The sequence below is a fragment of the Thalassophryne amazonica genome, chromosome 10, assembly GCF_902500255.1.
Source record: "Thalassophryne amazonica chromosome 10, fThaAma1.1, whole genome shotgun sequence".
Classification (NCBI taxonomy): Eukaryota; Metazoa; Chordata; class Actinopteri; order Batrachoidiformes; family Batrachoididae; genus Thalassophryne; species Thalassophryne amazonica.
This window is the reverse complement of record NC_047112.1, coordinates 21,894,954-21,922,948: the sequence shown is the minus strand read 5'-3', so window position 1 is coordinate 21,922,948 and position 27,995 is coordinate 21,894,954. Positions and strand designations below refer to the sequence as shown.

General features: G+C 40.0%; 2 protein-coding genes across 2 annotated transcripts in view; one reads left to right on the top strand and one right to left on the bottom strand.

Moving 5' to 3' along the window:
• Positions 1–13: 13 nt before the first annotated feature.
• On the bottom strand, positions 14–15,639 carry usp1 (ubiquitin specific peptidase 1). Its single transcript, XM_034179544.1, has 9 exons — positions 15,433–15,639; positions 9,041–9,252; positions 7,314–7,452; positions 6,703–6,804; positions 4,441–4,610; positions 2,936–3,540; positions 1,959–2,117; positions 1,626–1,827; positions 14–1,536 (listed from the first exon to the last, which is right to left on the bottom strand). The coding sequence occupies exons 2-9, from the start codon at positions 9,208–9,210 to the stop codon at positions 783–785; spliced, it is 2,301 nt and encodes a 766-aa protein (XP_034035435.1). The 5' UTR covers positions 9,211–9,252; positions 15,433–15,639; the 3' UTR covers positions 14–782.
• Positions 15,640–24,347: 8,708 nt separating this feature from the next.
• Positions 24,348–27,995, top strand: part of kank4 (KN motif and ankyrin repeat domains 4) — a 267,734-nt gene continuing 264,086 nt past the window's right edge. The window contains 1 exon segment of the mRNA XM_034179538.1: positions 24,348–24,439. The gene's annotated coding sequence lies outside the window, so the exon portion shown is untranslated.

The window sequence follows — 27,995 nt, the reverse complement described above, 5'->3', positions numbered from 1 at the left end:
GCTAGTTTTTGAATTTTACAGTACCCGTTAAAAATTTGGACAAGTTCCCATTGAATTGAATATGAAAGTGGGTCCAAACTTTTGACTGATACTGTATGTTGAATTAATACATGCCATGTAAAGAGTATGACTCAGCCTGTGTAGTTTTTGGACTTCCAAAGCACATGACAGTTAATTTTTTTCCTCTGTGTGTACAACCTTTGATAGAGAATCCCCCCACCATTTTTTTTTATTTTTTACATGATCAATAGCTATAAATCCCCCAGATGTTTGAACATTTTAAAAATGCAGGTTCTGCAGCATAAATGGCATCAACATACAAGTGATTTAATAATATTTTTATGATGTGGGAGAAAATAAAAAAATTGGTCAAATGCATCTCTGAAAAATTAGCAACTATATAGCATGAAAACACCATTGCACATATATATATATATATATATATATATATATATATATATATATATATAATTTGAAGAGCTTTTTGTGAAAATAAACCACATAAACCCAGTGAAAGAGCAATGCGTATCTCTCTCGCTCACACACACACACACACACACACACACACACACAGCATCACATAGTGACAGAAAGAAATAACAGATTTCAAAAAGACGAGTCTCCTGCAAACATTGTGCCCCATGTCTTATCGAAAGCGATTTTGAACCCTCACCGGTTCAGATCTTTGAGGTGAGTCCAACAGCAACGACACGCCGCTGCAAAAACAATCTTGAGCTCAGCGCTCACTATGGCTGCTGTAGTACTGTTTGGGTTGTTTAATGTCAAGACTCGGGCGTTCGTCTGTAGAACAGCAGGTACGGCGTTGATGACGAGCACGTCTCAGGAGAACACGCTCGCAGAAAATCGTCCTCCTGAAACAAACGCACCTCAGAGTCATCAAACAGCAGCCACTTGCCCTCGTATTGAAGGAGGCTGTTCACCACCTTCTGCTCCATCCCGCCGCTGCAGGTCGACCACACCTCCTCTACAGGCTCGGCTTCCTTTTTCATTTCTGCTTCGATGTTTAAAGTGTTAGAAGTTCTTCTCTGCTTGGACCCCTCTGACGCCCCGCTGTTGTTCGCTTTATCGGAGTGTTTGCCGAGGTCGTAACTCGCTGAACTCCTCTGGCCCCCCAACAGTCCAACCCCGCCCTCTGACAGCTTTTTACTTCCTGTTTTATTGGTCGCCAAGCTGCCGTTTGCGTCCGTCTGTCCCCTCTCACTGAAAGACACCTCCCCATCATCATACTGCAGCACCTCACTTTTCTGTTGTGCTTCCTCGCCTCCTTTCCTCTCCTGTTCTTTGTCCTTCACGGCATCTTTACAGTCCCACAGTTTGACGTCTTTCAGATCTGACAGGCGGATGTAGGTTGTGTAGTGCCCGCTGCTGATGGTGACGCCGCTGTGCATGACCACAGCAAACAGCTGATACTGCTGCCCCCTGGTGGAGGGGCGGGTACACCACTCGTCCAATGACAAGGTCAGAGGGGTCTGTAATGGCGTGTTGACTTTAGACAGGCCGACATAAGGGTCCAGCCTGGAAGGAAGAGACGGAGGAGAGTTATCCAGGATGTAAATGGAACAAAACCACAAAAACAAACACTGAAGAGTAATTTGGTGACTCACTCCAAAGTGTTGGCGGAGAAGCGTTTCAGGTGAATGGTGACAACTTCAGGAGTTTTGTCAAACAAAAGGCTGCGCTCAGCTTCTGTGTAATGATGGCAGGTCTCACAGAAGTATTTGTCCTCGCCAACGATCCGTTCGACTGACGCAAACTGAGCAATGGCCCATTTTAAAGTCTTTAATTCTGGTTTCGGGTCTGGAGAGACTTAAGATAGAACAGATATTTATGATAGATGTTCATGGTGGACTTAACCTCTCATCATGCCAGTTTTTTGCAAGGTTAGTTTAAATATAAGGTACTAAAAACTGAGTTTAGAAATAAAAAACACTCCCTACTGTCAGAGAAGTCATCAGGGCTGCTGGGCGTGTCGTCCAGCACAGGGACGCTGATGTCTTGGAAGTCTTCTCTGCGCTCCGTGCAGCTCTCACACTCCAGACAGCGAGTCCTGAGAACCAGCCTTCCCTGGAACAGGCGCTCCATCAGGTCTAAGCCATCTGAACACAAAACACCATTCATATGTACGTGCACATGGAGATGCTATCAGTCATACTACAAAAAAAATACACAGAATGATGCTACACAAATAACACTGGTCATCAACAACAACAAAAAATATTTTTCTTGCACAGACTGAGAACTGATATAGGGTAATTTTGGAGTGCTGAATCCAAAACTGAGCTCAGATTTCCTCTGTCACATTTTTTTTTTTTGCAATCTGTATGTTCCGTATTGATGGTTTATAAAAAATGTTTTCATATCTCAAAAACATGATGTGTTTGGCAAAAACTAAGATTGGTATTCAGCAACCCAAAATGATCCAAAATCCTGTGAAACCTCCATGCAAGGAAAATCATTTTGACCAGTCATTAAATTTTGTGGCTTACAAAAGGTGGTGGCCAAGTAGTTAATGCGCTTGGTTTCAGTTCAGAAGGTTCCGTGTTCAAATCCCACCCCTGCCACATTTCTCCATGTAAAGTGGAGTTGCGTCAGGAAGGGCATCCGGTGTAAAACCTGTGCCAATTCAACATGCAGATCCACTTTGGATTTGCTGTGGCGACCCCAAGTGCAAACAAGGGAGCAGCCAGAGGGACTTACACATTTCTTTTGGGGTGCCCAAATTTATGCACCTGCCTAATTTTGTTTAAAGAATTATTGCACACTTTCTCTAAATCCTATAAACTTCATTTCACTTCTCATATATCACTGTTTGTCTGCTGTATGATTTATTTAACTGAAATTGTTGATCTAAACAACCAATGATTTATAAAGGAAAATCATGGAAATCATCAGGGGTGCCCAAACCTTTACATACCACTGTATATAGAGCCTGGTTTCTTTTGGTTCTTCGCGCTCACTGAGCTGATCTTCCCCACACTGCAGAACTTTGAGAAGATACTTGGCTGTTTCCCAGATGGCCTCAGCCAGTTCAGTTTTGCCTTTTTTCTTCCTTTTCTCTCCACCTCTTTTTCACCCGTTGCCTCACAGTCCCCCCCACCTTCACGGTCTTCGTCTCCGCCGCCCCAAGTTTTCTCCTGTGTGCTGGTTGTTGTGATGTCACTGGAGGACTTCCTTTTGGAGCGTGTAACAGGTTTATTTACGCTGACACAGACCTCAGCCTCAGATTTCTTTGTCTTGCTGGACTTTGACTTCTTTTTGGCATTTCCCACCTCTGTGTTGCTCTTCCTCTTGCCACCCACTTGGCCGTCTTCCTCTTTGGGACTTTTGGAATCAGACACATCATTGCTGGAAACCACGTGGGCGCCGCTCTCCATGTGGCCCTCAGCTACATCACCATTTTGGTCCAACTCCCGTTCCTTCCTGATGGTGTCACAGGCCTCTTGGATATATCCCAGAATGCACTGCAGCACCTCCTGGGCATCATGTTGAAGATAGCCTTCGTACATCGGGTTCAGCTGCCTGTGACACACATGTAGAGCATAAATATTTTTTCAGCTATTGATGAAACAAATTTTAATTTACAGACTAAAATAAAATAAATAAATATATAAAAATCATAACCAGTAACTCCTACCACTTGGACATGAAGATTACCAGGGGGCATCCCAACCAGCTGCCCAAACCACCTCAGATGGCTGCTTTTGATGCCAAGAAACAGCGGCTCTACTCAGAGCCCCTCCTGGATATTGGAGCTTCTCACCGTATCAGAGTGAAGCCCAGATATCCAACGGGAGGACTAATTTCTGCCGCTTGTATCTGCAACCTTGTTTTTTGGGTCATTTCCCAAAGTTTATGTCCATAAGCAGGATAGGAGTGCAAATAATCTGGTAAATCCAGAATCTCGCCTTCTGACTCAGCTTTATTCACCATGATGGTCGATACAGCATCCACAGAACCTCAAACAGCCCCAATCTGTCTATCAATCCCATGCCCCATCACCCCCACCCCCTAGTAAACAAGACAGAGATACTTTAACTCGGTAACTCTCCTCTGATCCAGTGGGGACAATCCAACATTTTCTGACAAGAGGACCATGGTCTCAGTTTTGGAGGTAGTGATCATAACCCCAGTCACTCCTCCTCTGGATCTGACTAGTTAACACTCACAGGCTAAGATGCTAATGGTGTAATCAGTCATTATAAAAAGTCCATTTGCAGTTAGTGAAGTACACGTTCACATGTGTAGCTCCGTACTGATGCTCACCGTGGAATCAGACACTTCTAATGACACTTTTAGCTGGTAACAAGAGTTCTTTCTGCCTGAATACAGTGAACTGCAGCAACTAACACATAGCCATATTGTTTACTATAATAATGGCACAAATTCTCTCTACATTGCAGAATGATAAAAATAAAAGACCTGAGTGTGTGCAGTATGTTCCGTGGTGGTGTAGCGAGCTCTCCTTCAGTGAAGTTGCCGGGGTTAAGCAGAAAGTTGGACTGCAGCTGCTCCACTGATGTGATCAGGCTGTTGAAGCTCCCGAGGAGCTCCATGTGAGGGGGCAGCGTCGCACCTGCTCCATCTGCCTGCTGACAGAGGGGGTTTAAACCAGAAAGAGATTAACTGGGATTTTTTTATGGAATTTGTTTTTGAGATGACGGATGCCTGAATGCAGCACTGTGACTTCTTTACAAACACGGCATTTCTTCAGCTTCATAAAAATTCATAAAACACATTCACATGGGACTGTTGCTGTTCCCTCTCTACATTTATCTAAACATTCAACTTCAGCAATTTGTGCTTTAATAACAACTGGTCGTGTCTTAACATGAACAAAAATAAATTTGATACAAGTAAAGTTGTACCTACTGGTCATTAATAGTCACCAATATCACTTTTATTTCTCAGGAACACCGATTTGGGTTTAAATTAGATTCTTACTCACTTATATAAATGGGAAACACAATAACATGGATTGTTTCTATCCAGTGCTGATGTCATCACTTGTGGGATACTGACAATTTATGTGTCGTGCAAAACGACAAATTTTTTTCATGTCAATATTTGACTTCTGCAAGCATGTTATTGTTTTTTTTTTTTTTCAATGGCTGAGTAGAACCTTGTCATTTGATTGGTAGTTTGTACGTCACGTGACATGCCTCAGTTACTCTTATTTTTCTGTTATGGATTTACCTACACTACCAAAACTGGATGGAGGTTCCAATTTTATGCCTGTTTGTCTGTCTTTGTTATCAGTCGCAAACCAAGCGCCAAAAAGCAATGACAAATTGTGCATAGCAAAGCTTACCAATGTTCTGTGAAAATGACCTGAAAAAAAATTCAGAAACTGAAAAAGCTGAGAAAAAAACAAAACCTGACAAAAACAAAAAAACCTTCTATTCAAGTGCATGAACTAAATACATACTCCTGACATTTGATCACATCTAATTTAGCTTATGAAACGTCACTTCAAACAGAATTTTGACCTTGAAAATTTTCTCCAAAGAAAAATTTTGTGGAACTGTCAACTAGTGTTGGTGGAGGTTTGCGCTCTATTGACGTGTTCACACCGGACGCCACGCGAACGACAGCGGGGAGAGGTTGCCATGTAATCCCTACGGAAGGACACGTTGTGGCGCCACAAAAGTCCAAGCCACGCAATGTGACGCAATGTGACGCGATTGAGCATTGCGTCGTATCGCCCTCTTCCCCAAGTTGAAAGAACTGAACTTTTTTGTCTTGTCGTGCCGTGATGACCTGTCAGGGACTGGATACGTAATGACGTGAAGATGTCTGGAGTTTATACTTGATGTGGGCATGTTCTGTCTCTGGCAGCCATCCTGTGAGCAGGACTTATGTCCCTTTTGTCCTTTATTTCACAATTATGGCAGAGTTTGAGGGGAGAGCGAGGAACTGCAGCGACAGCCAGTTTTTTTTTTGTTGTTTTTTTTTTTTATTGTTCACATGTGCGCGAGGTCCTCAAACTGGGTCCTGGAGAGGCGGAAGTACCGCTGAAAGCGGCCGTCATCCAGACGCAGCTCCCGCAGCAAATAATGAAACTCCCCAAATTAGTAACGTCTCATGAAGATGTTGTGAACCCAGGGACGGCGCCGCTGGCGACATTTGTCAGCTTTCCACAACAGAGCACAGCAACTTGCTCCGTGTGATCAAGGTCCCCCATGTTGACTTGACAGCGAGCGGAATGGAAGCTCCTCCTATTTGATGATGCATTGGGTCGAATTTTCACAGCAAAAGCAGAGCGACACACCTGGCGATGGTGGCGCGCCCATCGCCAGGCGAGGGATGCGAATTTGTGGTGTCGCATGGCGTCCGGTGTGAACGCGGCATATGAGTGCGGGGCTCTAGTTTAAATTTTTGTTGTGTAATGATTTTTCAACTGTAGCGTTTTTATGTGAAATTGGTATTGTAAAACACACTGAAATGTATTTATCCTAAAGGTACTCTGCAAGTAACGTTATTATGTGTTGCAGAAATGAAGGTATATGGAAAAAAAAATTAAATGAAGCTGACCACGCAAAACATGAAATATCGGTTCATGCTGTCCACAATAAAGCAGAAGTGAAAGTAAATATAAGGCTTTTTATTATCATTATTTGCCTTTTACATACTGTCAAAAGTTTTCCTAATTGAGGGGTTGCATATATTCTGAAATGCACTAACCTCTTCACTTTTATCACTTTCTTCCTTCGGTTTGTCTTTCTGTTTGGATAGATTGTACAATTTCTTAATGCCTTCTCTGAGACCCGGGCAGTAGTACAACACCTGCAAAAAGAGGAACAGTCCATCCAAATGTATTTCAGATGGTAATGCTTTAATAAATTCTCATATCAGGCAGGAAGACAAAAACATTTCTCATTTAAAAAGATTTTTGTCATCAGTGTGGATCACAACAGGAGAATCGGAGGAGCGCACACTGGCTGCCCTCCAGGATTAAAAGAATTGTTAGAAAGAAGTTATTTTATGGTCCATCATGTTCACGTCAAAGTAGGTTAATTAATTTATGCATGTGTGATATTAGTAGACTTTCCACAGTTTGGTTTGGGATTGGCTGCACAACACTAACGGTTAGAGTGTTGTGCAGCCAATCCCAAACCAAACTGAGTCTAACCCATGAATGGTTATGTTTGTCCAGTGTAAACAAAGTACAGCCACTTTACACAAAAGAATTTCTCTTAACACATCATCTTTTCATGCATCTCCTCATTTTTATACAGTTTGTCCCAAAACAAAGCATTGATCATTTGATCATAAGCCCTCTGGCAACGACCCACCTGTAGAATACTGTTCAGGTAGCAGGTGTTGCCCAGATTGTTCAGGCCAACAAACGGCACCAAGTTCTCTCTCTTGTCACATGGCATAAGAAGACACGGTGAGGCAGGACACACAGCCGGACCAGGCACCACCTGATCACTGCAGTCAACAATGGGGAAGGAAAATAATTTCAGAATAAAAAGCCAAAGTTTTGTAAACAATGACAGTAAAATAAATATTTAACAGCCCCCAATTTGAGTTCCTTATTAAAGTAATATGAATAAATTCTTATAGTGCAGCAGATAACTGAAGGGACTCTTCCAATGGTGAGAGAAGCAACAAATTCAGGACAAATACTCCTTAGACATTACTCTTTTGAAGAGGAAAAAAAAAAAGAAGAAGATTGGCCATTTGAATTTTCAATAGGCAGCCAGGTAGGGGTCAATTGAAGAATTACACAGGGGTCAAAATTAAAAGATGCTCCAATCATATTGAAAACTACACCACATTATTTGTCTGAGCATAAAGATTCCAAAAAGGTATAGGTTGGACTGTCTGTGACTGAATGTTTAGAGTTACGGACTAAAAACAACAAAAATGGTGACAAAGGACAATTTCAGTTTGAACAGGGGTCAAAAGTTAAAGTTGCTCCAATTTTGGTACAATGTAATGCAAATTATTGGTTGAGCTAATAGGATTAATAAATGGAATAGTTTTGACTGTGTTGAATATTTGCAAAGTAAAGGTCAAACAATGTCGACCTCCATTGGATTCTATGACGTGACATATGTTAACCCGTAACATAATAACTAAGCATGACCCATGGTGCAAACTATTCCTTTTTAAACTCCTATTAGCTCAACCAATAATTTGCATCACTTTTTTACCAAAATTAGAGCAACTTTAACTTTTGACCCCTGTACAAACTGAAACTGACCTTTGTCACCATTCTTGCTGTTTTTACCCCATAATGCCATAACATTCAGTTATAGAGTCCAAACTATACCTTTTTTTTAACCTCTTTGTGATCAGACAAATAATATGGTATAATTTTCAACATGATTTGAGCATCTTTTAATTTTGACCCTTGTGTAATTCCGTCAATTGACCCCTACCTGGCTGCCTACTGAAAATTCAAATGGTCAATCGTTATTTCAAAAGAGTTAATGTCTAAGGTGTATCTGTGGCGAATTTGGTGCTTCTATCACCATTCGCAGAATTCCTCTGTAAATATTCTGTTATCTGCTGTACTATTGGTGAAAATCAGTATAAAAAAAAAAAAAAAATTAAAAAAATCAGTAAAAACCAAACAGAGGAAATTCTTACACTTAAGAACAAGTTAAAGAATTAAGCATTTACAAGTGGACATTTTTTATTTGTATTTTGGTGGAGACTTTAAGATGGTTAGGTAACAATAAAGTGAAGCCAAATTTAAGAAAGTGGCAACAGCGTCACACCGACACAAAACAATTCTTAAGGTCCAATTCGTGGATTGTGTCATAGATTTGCCTCATTTTGTGAACAGCTTTCCTACTTGTACCAGATAATAAGCCAAGAATTAATTTCATTAGCCTGTGTAAGAAAATAGAAAAAGTCAGAAATGGGCACAGCTCTTCTTCTTGAATGACTTGATGACTCAAGTTGTTTTTGTGTTAGCCAACATTATTTCAACTCATAAGCCTATTTATATGAAAAAACAACGCTATAATAATAATAATTTTCACACGATCCGAAAAAGCATGCTCACCTTGCCTTGGCCTCCACTGGTCCATCTGTCTTGGCTTCATCTCCGAGAGGTTCTGAGAAATCCAGGGCCCGTTTGGTATCTTTCTTCTGGAAGAACTTCAGGGACAGTTTGCTCTTCTTAATCGGACTTCCGAGTGAAGCCACAACATTGTCACCCTGCAGACCTGGCATTTTCTCTCCTGACTTTTCACAATGAAGTTGCAACACCACCCTCTGTTGGGAAAAGAAGAGAACAGCAGATTTTTACTCATTTCAGAGGCGCAACCGATTTTTCTACCAAACACAAACTACACACATACACTCCAAGTTAATCCATCCATTTTCCAAACCCGCTTACTCCAATTAAGGGTCACAACGGGGCTGGAGCCCATCTCATCAGTCACAGTTTGTTTATGAGATATAAAACAAACAGTAGCTGCATTTACATGGATCAAAAGTAATCTGTCTGAACAATCAGATTGAACAACCAGATCAAAATCACGCCATGTAAAGAGCTCCATCTGATTAGATTCGCCCAATACGATCAAAATTACAATCGGGTCAGAGGAGGTGGTGTAACCCTGTTTTTAACCCGATCGCATTCCATGTAAACTGTACGTTGGATTGTCCGCCTGTGAGGAGCCTTATTGCACGTCTGTTACGTCACATCACCACGTGACGCTTCCTGCTCTGTGTTCACGGAAATGGCGATGGAAAAAACAGAGCTGGACTTTATAAGAGCCAACACTCCTAAACGTATTAAAATAATTTAATACATTGTGCCGCCAACTTATGGCCCAGTCACACGGCACTTAACGAAGGGCAACGAAGCCCTGACAAAACAAGAAACTTGGACTTTCGTTGCCATCATTTAACCTTTGCGCAGCTTCGTTCCTGCAGCTGGCGCTTCGTCTGGATTTTTAAACTGTTGAAAAATTTGAACAAAGGGCAACGAAAACCTCAATTCGTCAGTGTTTTGTTTTGCTGTCGTTCTTGACGTTTTTGTAACGTTGTTTAGTTTGACTTCGTTTGACCGGCTGAATGTTTCCACACAGTGCAGAAGCTGGTTTGTGAGCGCTGAGGTTGCTGCTGCGTTCATGTACCGTCGGAAATTACAGGGCAAACTCAGCCTGCTTGCTTAGATTTTTTTTTTTTATCTGGGTGGGGAGTCGGGTTCAATGGGCTCAGGCACCTTATATAGGCCAGAATTAATCTTTTGTGTGGATACAATTAATTATTTTGCCACAAGCTCAGAATGACCAGTACATGTTTAGAAGGGTCACAGAAGAGTGTAAAATTTCAAATTTTGACATTTTAAGAAAAGAAAAAAAAAAAAAAAAACATTAGGTCAAACGACCTACATACAGTCTGGAATCACCACATATTTACTATCTTAAACTTTCTGTTGTGGATGTTCCCTGATAATCTTTAAAACATTTAAGACATCTAGATACTGCTGTCTGCCAAAGATACAAGGTTTGTTTTGTATTTTCCACTTTAAATGCATATTCCATTGATAACAGTAGGACTGAAAATAAAAATTTCCTATTTGGAAAATGTTCATTTTCTTTTGATGTGTGGTAATACGTTGACCCACTTATTTTAGCCATTTTCTCTTAAAATATCAAAACAGAAATTTTACACTTTTCTTTGACTCTCCCAAAGATGTACTCGTCATTTTCAACATGCTCAACACCTTGGAAAACCTTGAGCTGCTGCTGTTTAGAAAATACAGCTGTATTTGAAGTAACACTTGGGATAAAAAAGGTTGTGGGTATTTTGGGCTGTTTGTCCTGGATAGAGATTTTGACATATTTCAAGTTCTTCAGTGGGGTCATATTAGTCTGGAACAGGTGAGCTAACCTCTCCTAAATGATGTGTATACGTCTCAGCTAGGTCCTCTACTAAGTCCACTGTTTCATCACAAATCACAGCGACCCACCTGCCACATCTACACACTCATCTACTAGTGCTTTTTAGCACTATATTTTATTTTTAACCAAAGTGTTGTGGTGCTGCCAGGTTTTTATTTTATATATGTATACGGAAGAAAGATGTATTCACTTTAATAAAAAAAGAGAAAATGTATTTGTCATTTTTTATTATTATTATTTTGTTAATGGAGATGACCATTTCAGAGAGGGAAGTGACTGAACATGTATTTGTCATTTTTTATTATTATTATTTTGTTAATGGAGATGACCATTTCAGAGAGAGAAGTGACTGAACATGTACTCCTTAAATGCCATTGTTGTCCTGCTCCCACTGGAATGGCTCTGCATCCAGACTTGTGGTCCAGGCTGAGGAAAGATGCCATCAAAGTGACCAGCATTCTCCAACCAGTTGTTGCTTGTGTTGTTCCTCTCATTTTGACAGAAATTATGATGTGCAAAGCAGGTTGCTATCACAGCTGGTGTAAAGGTGAAGTAGCGCCCTCCACCTCAACTTCAAAATCCCTAAAGTGTTTTCTACTGTCACACAGAGTGAGCTGAGGTTCACATTAACAGATTTCTCCTCTGGGGTCAGATGTGTAGAATTTATGAAGCCTTTCAGGAACCAGTCGAGGAGTGGATCTGCAGGGTCACTAATGATTTGTAGTTGCACATCTTCTCTCTGTGTTTTTCACACCCTAAAACAGAAAATGGTATTAAAATGTTATGTTTAATAAGTATTTATATCCTTAGGAATAAATCAGGAAAAAATGCACAGGGTGTAGTGGATATGACTTTTTTTCTCTTAAAAGTTTGAGCGGTACCTTTGGCAGTTGATGAGCTCTAAAAAAGGTCTGAATGGCACAAAACATTGGAATCTTGGGCTTTTCCAGGCATTTTTCAACTGATGCTCCAAAATCTAAAAGCAAACAACTTGTTTTAGTTGAGTAAAGTAAGTAGGAAATACACAAGGTTTGTTTCATTTATTCAAGAAACTGCTTTATTGCCATATGTTGAAAAAGTTCATTGTTTAAAATAAGTTTGAGATGTCATGGTGGGCTCTACCTAAAAGCCACAGAAAAAATGTTAGCAGAAGTCATAAAACTGGTAGCTGTGATGTTATTGATTGTGGGTCAATGAAAACGACAGGCATCCAGAAATAACCTACCTGCATGTGGCTGTGTGTTCCGTCAGTTATTTGAGCGATATGATGCGTTTCCTCAAAGCTCCATCTGATCTCCAAGGTTTAATTTTCATTTGGCTCGTAAATCAGCTGTTTAATCCGTTGGTGTTTTCATTAGGGCTTTACTAAACATGTACATGATGTAACTGTGCTCTGTGCTACATCAAGTAAAAACACATTCCGCCACGCTTGTTTCTTTCTGAACAAGTCCTGAAGAAGCATGTTCCTCTGATACTGCAGTTTCAAAAGAAACGCACAAAGAATAACAGTAATCCTGATTACTCCAGCTAACAAATCCATTGTTTATACGGGCGGCTTCCGGGTACAACTCATTTGCGTATGTCACAAACGGCAGACGTCACAACGCAAAGCATTAAGGGATTGCTCGACTGACTGAATCGGATCGTAATCACGGTGCATCTAAACACGCACAGCAAACTTTATGACACGTTCATGTAAACAGGACAATCTCATCCACCAATCGGATAGAATTCAATCTAGGGCTGAAACGATTAGTCGAGTAATTCGAATAATTCGATTACAAAAAATGTTCGAGGAAAATTCTGTCCCTCGAAGCTTCGTTTAACGTTGTAGTACATATGCCAGGCCTGTGTGTGGCGCTGTAATGCCCCCAGAAAAACAGAAGAAGAAGTAGAGCAAGCGCTAATCAAATTAGCACAACAGCTACAGCTTTCCAACGTGACAGTGAAATAAAGCCTTGTAGGAAAAAGACGGGCCACGCTGATCGTCTGAAATAGCTTACTGTGCATTTAAAGCAAAGCAGTGTGTGTGTGTGTGTGTGTGTTTTTTTAAACAGTTTCGTTCGCTGGCCGGTCTACGCGCGGCGGACGGCTGCTGTCTCTCTCTGCCCGGTGTGAGCAGCTCAGCACTGCCCTCACACAGCTCCGTCCCGGCCACAGTCTCTGGAAGAAGTCCGCACTTTCTTATGTGTGACTCGCAATGAGTGTTTCGCTTTTTAATTTTCCCTTTTTTTGGGCAACACACAATGCTTCACAAACACGGGAACTCAAATAAAATAATAATAATACATAAACCAGTGACTGCGAGGCTGCATGTTCAACCTCCAGCAGAAAATGAAATGCATTGGCTGAATCGCAGAGGGAGTGTTAAAAAGAAATTCATGCAGGGACCCAGTCCACCACCTTAATAAATAAATGAATAAAAAATGGTTAAATTTTACAAGTTTGGGAAAACAGAAAGCCACATCCCATCACCATTTCAGCAAAATGTCAAGACTTTCAGCTCCTGACACCAGGAAAGATCCAAAACTTGTAAAGATGTGAAAGAAAAAAAAAATTACCCAGAAAAACACAAAGGGATACACTAAATTTGACAGTCTCCGTGGTGACACAGTGACACTGTGCCATGACTTAGGGAGAGCCCTGGACTGTTAATGTTTTAAAACGCAAAAGTACTTTTTATCCGATTACTCGATTAATCGCCAGAATAATCGATAGAATACTCGATTACTACAATAATCGATAGCTGCAGCCCTAATTCAATCAGATCAGAAATAAAGTGTCCATGTAAACGTAGCTAGTGCTGGTTTAGAAAATAAAACCCAGTGTTATATCCCTGCTGGTTTCTCAACCTAACCGGTTGCCGTTGTGTTTATGTCTGCAGATTAATCACACATTCACAAACATTAGTGGTGATCTTCAAGTCACAAACCACATCTACAGTGCACATGAATGTTTAGTGACCACTACATTACAGCCACTTACAACAAAACTGTAAAAAAAAAAAAAAGTGGCATGTGTGTTAGTCTGTGCGAACATTCTAAGCTTCTTGCTGTGGCTTCTGGCTCTGATGTTTCCATTTATGAGCAATAAGATTGTTTCTGTTTCATAAATTCCATTAACGTTTAAAACATTAATGAGGTCACCTCTTAGTCTCCTGTATAACAGAAATTGCAACTTCAGTTTTGAAAGTCTTTCTTCATAAATAAGGTTCACAAAAGATGGTATACATTTTGAGGCACGCCTTTGAATTTTTTTAAGGCTGGGGCGATGCATCAATGTAATCATTTATGTATATGTTGATTTACAGAATATATATTAAATATATATATCAAAGCATCACAAGGAGAGAGTAAAATGACTGGCTGCACTTAGTCAGGGGAGCATGGATTCCAACAAGGCCGTGGCTATGGGTATGGACCCGTATCTACAGAGACCGTTCTAAAGATACGGAGGGTATTCCCTGGTGACGTCATGTCTTACCGACAAGTCAGAATGCGCAAATATGTCCGTACCCGTGCGCACCTGTCATTATTGTATGCGTCGCTTAAGGCTTAAAGCCTTTGAAACAATCCCTTTCACAGTCCGCTAATGCTACTGTATACGAAATTCAGCGGGAGCGCTGTGAGTTTGGTAGTTGGAATTTTTGCCCCCATTTGATCCACGCATGCACAGATGTGTTGCACACTTCGGTCTGATTTTGGTACTGCTTTCAGTACTGGAGAAAAGAACAAGGGATCAAACACCAGAAACCAGTTAGCTTGAGAAACCAGCAGGGATATAACACCAGAAACCAGTTAGCTTGAGAAACCAGCAGGGATATAACACCAGAAACCAGTTAGCTTGAGAAACCAGCAGGGATATAACACCAGAAACCAGTTAGCTTGAGAAACCAGTAGGGATATAACACCAGAAACCAGTTAGCTTGAGAAACCAGCAGGGATATAACACCAGAAACCAGTTAGCTTGAGAAACCAGTAGGGATATAACACCAGAAACCAGTTAGCTTGAGAAACCAGTAGGGATATAACACCAGAAACCAGTTAGTTTAAGAAACCAGCAATGACCCAACACCTGGAACCTGCTAGTTTGAGAAACCAAGGACATAATGCCAGGAACCAGTTGGTTTGGGAAATCAGCAGGGATCTGACACTGGTAACCTGTTAGTTTGAGAAACCACCAGGGATCTGATAGCGAGAACCAGTTAGTTTGTTAAATTAACAGAGACGCAACACCGGGAACAGACGTATTACATAACAGGCTAGCAGGCTAAAGCTAACTCACAAGTGTTGCTCACTGTCCAACAAATCGCTTGGATAAGCAACGTCTTCATCAGCAGCTGCTATTTAAAAAAAAATGTTATTAACCGGCTGCGCATTAAAACCTGACAATATGGTGGAGTTACTGAGGACTTTGGAGACAACAGAGCGAAAGTGGGTCAAAAATGAAGAAGTGGGAGGCGAAATCAAGCTGTTAGTAACGTCTTATTCCGACACCCGAAGGTTTCTACCACGCAGGAAACTTTGGATACTTACCAAAACGAATCATGTCAAATGGAAACTCTTTATATTTGACTGAATATCAGATGTAAAAGCAGGTTATAGGGATTTTGACGATTCAATCCGTGCTGCAGAAGTTGGCGCTTTTTCCTGCTGCATGCCGAGGTGGCTATTGTGCCGCCGGTCTAAAACTCGACCGACATGACATAAATATTTAAATAAGTGCGGCATTCACAAGGTTGGTAACCAATACGTGAATTTATGTCGTTTAAATGCATTACAATTGTAAGAAACAGTTATAATCCAAATCTCGGGCTCATAAGAAGTCAACTATTTCATTTCAAGACCCCACGCAGTTTGTAGACATTTTTGTAGTCCACCAAGTACCAGATGTAGTCCATCTGTTTTTTTTTCTTTTCAACCAATGGCATTGTATTATTATTATTATTATTTATTTAATTTTTTTTGGATCGTTATATCTGTGATAACTTAAATTCCGTTATATTTTCACTACTTATTAAAAATCTATTCAAATTTGTCCCGTTAAAAATTCTAAAGAATGCATCAATATTTTGCTTGCCTTTATTGTAGAAAACAAGATAACTTTTTGAAATAAAAATATTTTCAAATTTCGAACTACATTTGACATTTTCCCTAAGAACTACATTCTTGTTTTGTTGTTTTGATTTTTAAATGTAAGAATAAAGTGGAGTTCATGTGATAATTGACTTTGCATTAAAAAATAAAGTAAAACAGAGTGCATATTTGACGAATAAAGAACACATGTCGCACATTCTCCAGAATAATATATTATGGCCGAAATGCATAAATATCTAACTTCTGTGAGACTCCTACGATGATGATACTGAACGCGGAACATGTAGAATTAACGTGAAATAAATGGGGTGCACTTGCGTTGCCAAAATTGGGAAATTGTTTCCTTCATTCAACACAAATTCTACACTGGTGATTCCGGCACAATCACAATATTTAAGATTCGATAGAATGCAACTTTTCGGTAAAATCACTTTTTCTTGGGAAATGCCCATAAAAAGTGAAAACAAAAAGCAAAAGTGGTCAAAAGGCAATGCACATTTTATGTAACAATTTTTTTTCCCAAATAAAGTTAATTACTCCCCAAATATTTAAATTGTTACAAAACACTGCATGTGAAATTTATAATCCCCCCCCCCCCCAACAAAAAAAAAACATATTAAAATCCACTTGCAGTGTAATGATTTTAGTCACTCAATTAAAAAAATATAAATAAAAATTTGTGTGTTTCTCCAAACAAGGAAGTGGGCTTGACTCTTCACTAACCTAAATGAAATTAAACACTGAAATGAAGTGTTGGAAAATATTTAAATGCATATTGATACTGGCAGGTACTTGCATACACTGACTCTGAACAAACCATACTTATTTTTCTTATTTATTATTATTTATGTTGTAGTATATTTCCATTATGCTATATTTTGAGCAGGCGGAGCCCCAATGCCCTCAAGAGACCAGCTGCCCCTGTGTAATGCTCCAAAAAAGATACAACAAATATATATATATATATATATATATATATATATATATATATATATATATATATATATATATATATATATATATATATATATATATATATATATATATATATATATGCACTAGCTAATCTGCAACCGCTTACTCCAATTGAGGGTCACGGCTGGATGGAGCCTATCCCAGCAGTCATAGGGCGTGAGGCGGGGCACACCCTGGACAGGACACCAGTCTGTCGCAGGGCCACATATAGACAAATACATTCACACCCGAATGCACACCTACAGACAATTTAAAAAGTTCCAATCCACTGAACCTGCATGCCTTTGGATGTGGGAGGAAGCCGGAGCACCTGGAGCGAACCGATGCAAACATGGTCACACTGTAATCCTGAATGTTCAAATTAATAATAATTAAAAAAAAGTAGTGTAAACTCAAATTTGAAAGAAAACATTATACTTACTTAAATATTTCAAGTTTGTGTAACATGGTCTTGCTTTTTGAGTAAATTAAACTCAGAATTTTTGATTGACTTGAAATAATTATATATTAAGTAATCAAATCTTCAAAGCATAACTTAAAAGAATTAAGTAATTGTCAGGTTCGTTGCCCTAAGTGGACCTGGCACTTAAACTGTGCCTGAGATCGTATCCTGCAAAACACAGTTTCTCAAAGCACAATCACACATAAAGAGACAACATTAGACAGAGATCTCTTTTGTGAGCTTTGCGCAAAGGGGAGAAGCTTCGGAGAGAGCGTACAAACCTAAGACCAACCTTGCTTCTCCTGCTCCTCTCCGCCACCCCTCCGGCACTCTGCCCTTTTATTAGAAAAGAAAAAAATCATAAACAATACAACGTAGCATCAGGGTACATTGTTTTTGGGCAAGGGAGGGGTGAACGGTTGCTTGTGAGTTACGGTTTCCTGTGAAACATGCTCGTTTCTTTCACCAAAAGAAGGGAGTAAGCAGTTAAGTTTCGATGTCAGAGTCCTGAAGCAACCTTTAGTTCATCACTGTGGCTGAGCAATCATTTAGCTTAAATGCAGCATATATGAATGGGTACATAATTATTATGAAGAATATAATTCAGACAATAATAAATGTAGAATCCTTTAACAAGTCAGCTAAGACACATATTCTTTCAGTCTTGTGGCTGGTTTCACTCCCACATCACACAGATAACAGATAGTTGATACAGTTCATTTCACAAGAAGCAGAAACTTAACTCAGACTACTTTTGATTACCTTGAATATCATGTAAGCAGGCAATGATTAATTAAATAAATTCAAATGTATTAATTTATATAGCGCCAATTCACGACAAAATCGTCTCAAGGCGCGTCACAACATAAAAACAATTAAAAATTTAAAACACAATAAAAACAACCATAAGAAAAAAAACAGCAGTAAAAAAATACAAGATTAAAAACACATCATAACACTAATGATAAAACAGGGAAAACAAATGAGTCTTTAAACGTGATTTAAAGGTCTCCACAGTGTCCGACTGCCGAATGTGTGCCGGCAGATCGTTCCACAGAGCTGGGGCATGATAGGAGAAAGCTCTGTGACCGGCAGACTTCTTATTCACCCTGGGAACACACAGAAGTCCTGCACCCTGAGAACGCAGGGCCTGAGCTGGTACATAGGGGCTTATCAAGTCAGCCAGATAGGGAGGTGCAAGTCCATGAACAATTTTATAAACTAAAATCAGTACTTTAAAATCCGATCTTGCAGAAACAGGAAGCCAGTGCAGGGACGCCAAAATTGGCGTAATGTGGTCAAACTTTCTGCTCCGTGTCAAAAGTCTGGCAGCAGCATTCTGAACCAATTGAAGACCCCTGATCCTGGACTGCGGTAAGCCAGAGAATAGAGCATTACAATAGTCCAATCTAGAAGAGACAAACGCATGAATCAAAGTCTCAGCATCCTCGCTATATTTCGCAAATGAAAAAAGGCAGTCCTTGTAATGTCTCTAATGTGGAGATCAAAGGACAATGCAGGATCAAAAATTACTCCAAGGTTCCTCACTTTATCCGTATGATGTATAACACACGGACCTAAGCTAAATGCTAGCTGATCAAATTGATGCCGATATCTCGCTGGACCAAATAAATGATAACAACTCATAAAATCTCCATCAGTAATTATATATGAAAATATCTGAGGTGACTTAATGAACCCTTCAGTAGGGGTGGTGGCCAAGTGGTTAGTGCACTTGGTTTCAGTGGAGTAGGTTCCTGGATCAAACCCCACCCCTGCCACATTCCTCCATGTAATGTGGAGTTACGTCATGAAGGATATCGGCATAAAATCTGTGCCAACTTTTAAGTTTATGGACTCAAAAAATTTGTGGCAATTGATTGCCTCACTATTTTTGTGTTCTGCTAACTTGTTCGGGTTTACAGTGTAGAACATGGAAATTCCACACAGAAAGGCCACAGGGTGGAGTCAAGCCCATGACCTTTTTGCTGTGAGACAACATTGCTAACCACTAAGCCACTGTGCTGCTCAAATATATATTAAAATAAATATATAAATCTATATTACAACAGCCAAGTTGCCTCTGTGCGTGTGTATGGTTTTGATCACGGAGAAACTGGGGAGAGCTGACATTTGTCGTTTGGTATTCTTATGTATTTGGGTCAAGGATGAACGCTGCAAAAACGGAAAGCTGATAGGACCAGACCCAGATTCATGGGTGGGCCTTAGGGTGCCTTGCCCACCCTCGGAGTCAGTTAGGACTGCTCTGGATGGACAAGCTTGTCAGTCACCTGCCAACCACAAAAAACAAATAAATAAATCAATAAAATAAATGGTAGGCTACCATATGGAGACACACTGCATCCACTGTATTAAAAAATAGACACAACACCTTATCTCCTAATTATGAGAAAAGATCTCATAATTCTGCCACCTGCAGAAATTTTCAGACGACTCTGCCATTGTGGGCTGCATCAGTAGTGACCAGGAGGCTGAGTACAGGAGTGTGGTGGACAGGTTTGTGGAGTGGTGCAGACGCAACCATCTGCAGCTCAGCGTATCTAAGATGAAGGAGCTGCTGGTGGTGGACTTCAGAAGATGGAAGACCCTTCTGAACCCAGTTACCATCAGTGGAACAGAGGTGGACATTGTAGACTACTCAAGTACCTGGGTGTCCACATAGACAACAAGCTGGACTGGACAGTAAACACAGATGCTGTGAAAAGATAAGAAAGGTCAGAGCCGACTGTACTTCAGGAGGCTCAGATCTTTCAATGTCTGCAGATGTTTTGTCACTCAGTGATCTCCAGCCTTATCTTCTACGCTGTAGTGTGCTGGGGCAGCAGGCTGAAGGCAGCTAACAAAAACAGTCAACAAGCTCATCAGGTTCGCTGGCTCTGTCCTGGGGGTTGAGCTGGAGTCTGTGGTGGAGGTGTCAGAGAGGAGGATGCTGAGGAAACTGCTCAGCATCTTGGACAGCACCTCCCACCCCCCTGCATGCCACACTGACGTCCTGTCTAGGGATGGGTATCAAGAACCGGTTCCTTTCCGGTATCGTTAAGAAATGATTCCATCTACCGACATCAATAAGCTTTTTGCTTAACGATTCTGTTATCGGTCCTTCTGAGTGGCCGTTGTTTTGTGGGGTGTTTGTCAGGAAAATGATAATTTCTTTACATTGATTACAGACCCTGCAGCGGGTCCGTAATCAACTTTTCTGCAGCGCGGCTTTGCTTTGAACCTTGAACCAATCGAAGCAGTGGTTCACAGATTGAAGCAGTGCTTCGATCTATTGCTTCGTTTATTCTTTCTTTCTTTAGCTTAATTTTCCCCTGCTAAAACCCTAAAGAGCATACGTCTGTGAGTATTATGTACCTTTTTTTTATGTTAAACCGACCTGTTATGGTCTTCTGAAACAGTTCTTCTTCTTTGTCTTTTGGCTGTTCCCGTTAGGGGTCGCCACAGCAGATCAGTCGTTTCCATCTCACCCTGTCCTTTGTATCTTCCTCTGTCACACCAACCACCTGCATGTCCTCTCTCAGCACATCAGTTAATAGATGTATTTTATAACTTAAAATGGGAGCGATGCTAACGCGTTAGCACGTCTATGGCATTTTTAATGTTAAAAGTTAGCATTAAGCAGTTGCAGCTGTCATCACATTCGGGTGCATTTGTTATCAAATTGTAATATTTTTTTTAATTTATTTTTGTTTATATATTAATCTATTGATTATTATATCCAATATATACTTATTATATACAATTTTAGAGAAAGAGACAAAAAGAACCTGAATAGAAACACAACAGAAAATATAAAACCAACTAACAATGAACATAAATAAATAAATAAATAAATAAAAACATACATACAGAAATAAATAAGTGTTTCCTGTGAACACCTAGTGACTCTTACACCTCCATTTCATCCCTGTCTTATTTAAGTTTAATGACAGTTTGTTTCGGTCAAACCATATTTTCAATGTGTTAATTTCTTCAGTGATTTCCTCCAGAAATATCTGCCAAGTTAGAAAACTGCTGCATCCTAGTAAGAGCAGAATACTACTGGAATGAATTTGAATAAAGAAAGTTGGTTTATTTCTCACTAAATGGACGCTGCACTCATTGCAGTTTATCATCTGGAATAGTCCCAGATTGCATTTCAGAGCTTCTAGAATTCAAACATTTTCGTGCATGTGGTATTGGGGGTAATTTTGGGTTTCAGCTTTTTTTTTGTTTTTCACCACTTTCATCCCTGAATATGTCAATCGTGAGTCACTTTTGTGCGGATTACAGTTACTAACTGGGACTCCTGTCTTGTTGCGAGAAAGAAACGAGAATCGTCCTCTGTTCTGTTCACACAGCTCCAAATGCTGCGCGGCTCTCTGCCGAGTCAAGTTAGAACGATAGAATCCAGTCGGAATTAATAACTTCGAAGTGAAACACTGTTTTGTTTATTTTTATTTATGTCCAGAGATCAAGGATACAGTGACCAATTTCATATTTATTTACTTTTAGACTCAATGAAATACATAGAAAACCTGTAAAGCCTACTTTTAGTACAAAATTCACAAGAGGTATCGATAAGGGAATCGATAAGGAATTGGATCGATAAGCAGAATCGATAATGGCATCGATATCGATAAAATCTTATCAATACCCATCCCTACTCCTGTCAGAGCACCTTGAGCCACACACAGACTGAGACCACCGAGGTGCACCACAGAACACCACAGGAGGTCTTTCCTACCTGTGGCAATCAGACTGTATAATTCCTCTCCCCTCTGCAGGATGAACTCATAACGAACAGAGTTATTCAGTTATTCAGTTGTTCAGAGTTATACGTAATATTGTCAAACATCTTGTGCAATATATCTTCCAGTCATTTCGCATAAATGTGTTGTACTTACTGTAAAAAAAAAAAAAGATTGATTGATTGATTTCTGTTTAATACTAACACTTTAATTGTGTATTTAACTAACCATTGTTTACTGTTTACTCTGTACTCTGGCAAAATAATTTCCTTTTCTCATAATTACGATATTATGACATATTTTCTTGTAACTATGAGATACGGTGCCTAATTATCATTATTATTATTTTTAATCCAGTGAATACGATGTGTTTCCGTAACTACTGGACTTAGCTGTGAAAGAGAGTGAGAAGTGAAAAAACTAAAAGATGGATAGTGTTTCTTCAATCAAGGACCACAGAGGGTCCTAGAAGAAAGAGAGAGTGAAAGAAACTGAATTTCACCGTTATGGAAAAGTCCTGTGAGTATGAGTAGCGTTTCCTGCTGGTAACAATAATAAACGGTGTCTAGAGAATATTTAACTTGTACCTGTGCTTGTATTTGGTGCATAAAAGAGGTGCATGAAGTTTTTATTCAGTAGCCCCATAGAGGTGCATTTAAAACTGCGCTCACACGTGTTTAGCCTGAGCTTTTTTCACGTGAGTCAGGCATGAGAAGATTGCTCTTTCCTTCTCAAAGTACGCAATAATTACATATTCAACAGTTGAAATTTTTAAAAAGTCCAGAGGAGAAAACCTCAATTAAATACTGTAGGAATTTACACTTGTGGCCTAAAAAAAGTGACCCCTCAGAGCAATGCAAGGCCCCTCCACAAATCTGTGTCTGGCACTGGGTCTGGATAGGACTAATATTTTTGGAGAAATTAGTGATATTAGCTAAAAACAGTGAACAATAAGCGAGTTTAGGGTTTAAGCGCTGCAGGGGCTGCTGGATAATGTCAAAGGTCAAGTCATATAAACATTGCGCATTTCCAGGATCACAAATACACAACAAACGCATGAAAAATAAAAAAAAATAAAACCCCAAACACAGTCATCATCTTTATCAAAAGCAGTAAATCGCAGTATTAATAGTCATAGTTTATCTCGATAATATATTTACGAGTATAAACACTTACAGGAACTAACGTCTCACATTGCCCTTAGCAAAAAGTAGTATACTTAAAGTTCATTTTATTAAGTATGCTTCAGTATAAGTATAGCAAGTATACTACAGACCGTGTACTGTTAGTACACTAGAAAGTACACAAATTTAATACTTTTTCGGACTAAATTGGAATTTCAAGTTTTTCAAGTTTATAAAAGTATATTTTAAAGTTCATTTTAAGTTTGCAAAAGTACACGTTAAAGTATACAACAAGTACACTCATCTATATACTATCAATGTACTTGGTATATCCCTCTTGTATGCTTAAAGTATACCACACATACACTTATCAATGTACTTGATATATCCCTCTCCTATGCTTAAAGTATACCACAAGTGCACTTCTCAATATACTGCCATTGTACTAGTTGTATACTTTGAGTCCCTATTTTGAGTTTATTATCGTATACTTAAAGTATACTGTTATACACATTGGTTATTTCACTATTTTACTTTTTATACTTTAATTTTGCTTGGCATATTACTTGTAGCTTACTATTCATATACTGAAAATACATACACACACACACACACACACACACACACACACACACACACACACACACACACACACACACACACACATACATATATATATATATATATATATATATATATATATATATACCCACACACACATTCTACACTAGCAATTAATAAAGGCTTTTTAATTTTTTTTTAAATAAAAACGAGTGCCTTGATTTGATTTGATTTACTCTATTTTGGTACTACAAAGAGCACCTTGTGGGATTATACAGATTTTTCCAAACAAATGAGTTTTCACTTTCGTCATTGAATTTGTATGTTTTAGGTCCTACTCCACCTACTTTCTGTTAAATTACAGAAACACATCTACACATTAAAACACACGGCATAATAATAATAATAATAATAATAATAATAATAATAATAATAATAATAATAATAAAATTACTCCTTGCATTGACTACATTGGGCCGGCAGGTGGAGACATTGCTCACGGATATTGGCGTTGAAGCGTCCAGCATCATTCACAGCTTTTTCTGGAGCATCATCTTATCTGACAGTCAGCAGAGGCTCTTCTTCCGCGGTTTTAACGGTAAGACAACAAGGAGTCTGAGCAGGTTGATCATTTAAGGCGTCGTATGTGTTTGTGCCGGTGGGTCTCGGCTCGGCTCGGCTCGGCTCGGCTCGACTCGGCTGCTGTTAAACTGTGCTTTCCTGGATTTGTGTTTACTAATCGGAAAACGGCGCAAAAATCAGAAATGTGTCGGTTGGAAGGCTCGTTTTGCACGCGGATGTGCGTCTGGGCGGTGCTGTGGACGCGTGCGGGCTGCTGCAGGCTCAGCAGCAAGACGCCTGGCCTGGCGAGCAAGTGGTGCCCTGGTACTGGTGCAGTACCTAATTGGAGTATTTTTTTGATTTTTGTTGTTTGTTTTTGTTGTTGTGGGTTTACTGATGACGGAGCTGCAGCAGGTCATCTCCATCCTCAGTGTCAGTAACTGCAACACAACCTTCTCCAGTCATCTTGATGTCTTGGTTTTGGCACAGGGGCAGCTCTCTCTATATACAGCACATGATACTCTGGAGTCTGGAACCTGAGCCCGACCGAACTCCTCTCATGGACCACGACTAGAGTGCCACACACCAGATCCAGTTTTTGAATGCAGATATGATTACTAGTCTTTCAGTTATTGACCGAAATGAATCAAAACACAGAAAGAAATAGACTACATCGAAAACTGTAGCCAAGCCAGACCATCGCATCCATCAGCTTGTGTCTTTTAGGCACAATGACCCAAAACCAGCAGAGATCTTGTTTTGGTGCTCCAGTGATGGCTTTGCATCAACTGAAAATAAACATTAGTTAATTTAGAATATGTGTGCCAAAGTCCATGCTTTTATTACAAAATGAACAATTGTTTTGCTGTGTCGCACCACTGCAAGACATTTCACAGAGATGACCGTTTGACATCATTCTTTTGGTGCAAATGTTGCAAAACCTTTGGAAAATTGACATCTTGGCAATAAGAGTGCAGCTGTGGTGCTCTGTGCACACTGAGGTCAGGTCTCAGTCATCAAGCAGAGTACACAGGTTCTAATTAGTTCATGTTGGAACACCAGGAGCTGCACACGTTTCTACAGGTGGAATCAGAGTTGCACCAAGGAGAGCATCCACTGTAAAACCTGAGCCAAATTCTAATAGGTACCTTTGTTCTGTTTGCTGTGATGACCCTGAACAACGGGAGGTCATCAAAAGAAAAAACACCCTGTCTAGGCATCAGTGTGCTGTCAATACTGCAGCTGTTATAAACGAATTGACAGAAAAGCCGAGCAAGCGAATGATGCTAAAAACAAGTACATAGTCCCATGTCCCCCTGGGCAAACAATAAGCTTACCATTGAAAAATCATGCTTTTCTACAGAAACCTTTTAAAAAATGCTGTTCAGTGACTTTGACCTCTGATCTTTTTACCCCAATAGTCCTCTTGGGGGGGGGGGGGGTGTCACCATACTTAACACACATACCAAGTTTGGTGACAATCAGGCAATCAGGAAAGAAGTTATAGGACAAGATTTTTACAACACATTCTTCAGTGACCTTGACCTTTTACCTTTTGACCCCAAAGGCAATAGGTTTCTTTGTGTTAATACACCTAATCCACATTCCAAGTTTGGTTACAATCGGGTAGTTGTACACTCCCGTGACCTTCACCTTTGACATTTTGACTAAGAAATAAATTTATTGGGGCCATCGTGTCTGAAACACACAAGTGTGGTGACAATCAGGAAATTAGGAAAAAGGTATTGTGCTTGAAAGATTTTTTTACAAAGTACAATCCACTCAACCTGACCTTTGAACTATTGACCCCAAAGTGAATATGCTTCTTGGAGTCAATATACTCAACACACGTTGCCGTGTTTGGTGACAATCAGGCAGCTAAAAAAAAAGAAGTTGTTGCACTCGCTGTATTTTTACAAAATATGACTGTGACCTTTGGACCCCAAATCAATAGCCTTCTTGGGGTCACTATGCATAATGCATATACCAAGTGTGGTGACAGTCAGGTCAGTACAACTGAAATAATGTTGCTCACAAATGGACTGTTGCATGACTGACTGACTGACTGATTGCAAAATGTTCCCCAGTGAAAATAAGTCTGATATTGCTAATCTCCAATTTCTTTCTTTATTTTTTTTGTGTGGTTTTTTTTTTGGGGGGGGGGGGGGGGGTGCACACAGCAAAATGTAACTTTTAAAAAAAAAGAGAAGAGAGAGAGAAAAAAAGAAGAAGTTGTATTTCACATTTAAGAACCATTGTCACCACGAGATCCAGCGGGAATTGAACTCCGAACCCGACCGTCATTCTCTACGCTCTGAGGGATGAAAAGGGCTTTTTATCAAGGCGGCCTTTGTCTTAGGGGGCCTGAATCTGTCACAGCCGGAGCGTTGGATGTGGGTGGTGTGGCATCTCAGACTCCTGTCCCGTGACGTGCACCCCCCCCCCCCCACACACACACATACTCCCTGTTGAGGGAAAATGAGTGCATGCTGAGCGACAGGCCACGCTGCGCTCTAAGAATGAAAAGCACGTCCGTAAGTCAACTACAGTAACAATCTCGTCTGCCTTTTAGCCCAATTTTGGCCTGTAAGGCCGTCTTTGTCCTCTATGACCGTCTTCGTCTCGTTATCATCGTGTCCGTTTATGCTGCGGCTACAATGTGCAGAGATTTTTCAGTTCAAAAAAATGTCAGATGTTGACTCAGAATAGAAGCGTTGTCATTTTGTGTTGAATTTAACATAAACTGGTTTTGACTGCCTTGAACAAGTTTTCCCTTTGAGGTGATTTTTAAACTGTCAGATTAATCATCACTCATAAAGGTTTTCTGCAAATTAGCAAATTTTTTGAATGTGGATCCTACTGCAGTATATGCTAGATATACAATATATACAGTGATGGGGTTGGTGTTCTACACAGTGCTGTGTTCACATGTTGGCGGCAGCAAAACTGTCATAGCCGGCATTTTGTTATCTGCAGCAGCAGACTGTAGGTGACAGTCATTTTTAATGCTAACAGCACAGACTATAATTTACTTAATTGAAGGATGCAACAGAGTTTTAGCATTTTTGCACAGCATTATAATTAAAACAGGAAGCTGTGGCTCTGTTAACAGTTTAAAAGGTATTTTTTTCTGGGATTATAATTAATTCCCCTCTGTACGTAAATCACACTTACCTGATTAAAACCAGGCCACTCTCTGCACTTAAATGATCTATCTCTCACTGTCTGTTTTCAATCCTCTTTAAAGATAAACCAACATTTGATTTGTCCTTTTGTAGCGATAAGAAACAAAAGTTGAATTTTTTTTCCTTTTGACGCCAAGTGCCATCATGGTGAGTGGTTGCAGTGTTCAAAGCCAGAGGTGGCAAAATTGTTGTATCAACCTCTCATTGAAAACAGTGGAACACTGGGTTCACTATCTGCCGCTTACTGCAGACGTGAACGCAGCGTTAGTGTCGACTGCAGTTAGCAGTGTTGTTTGAGGTCGTGCATCCTCAAGAAGCATTTTCGGGTTTCTAAAGATGTGTTCCCGTCATTGCAGAAAACCCTACAGTCACATGAGATACAAATGACAGCAACCATCAGTTGGCTTT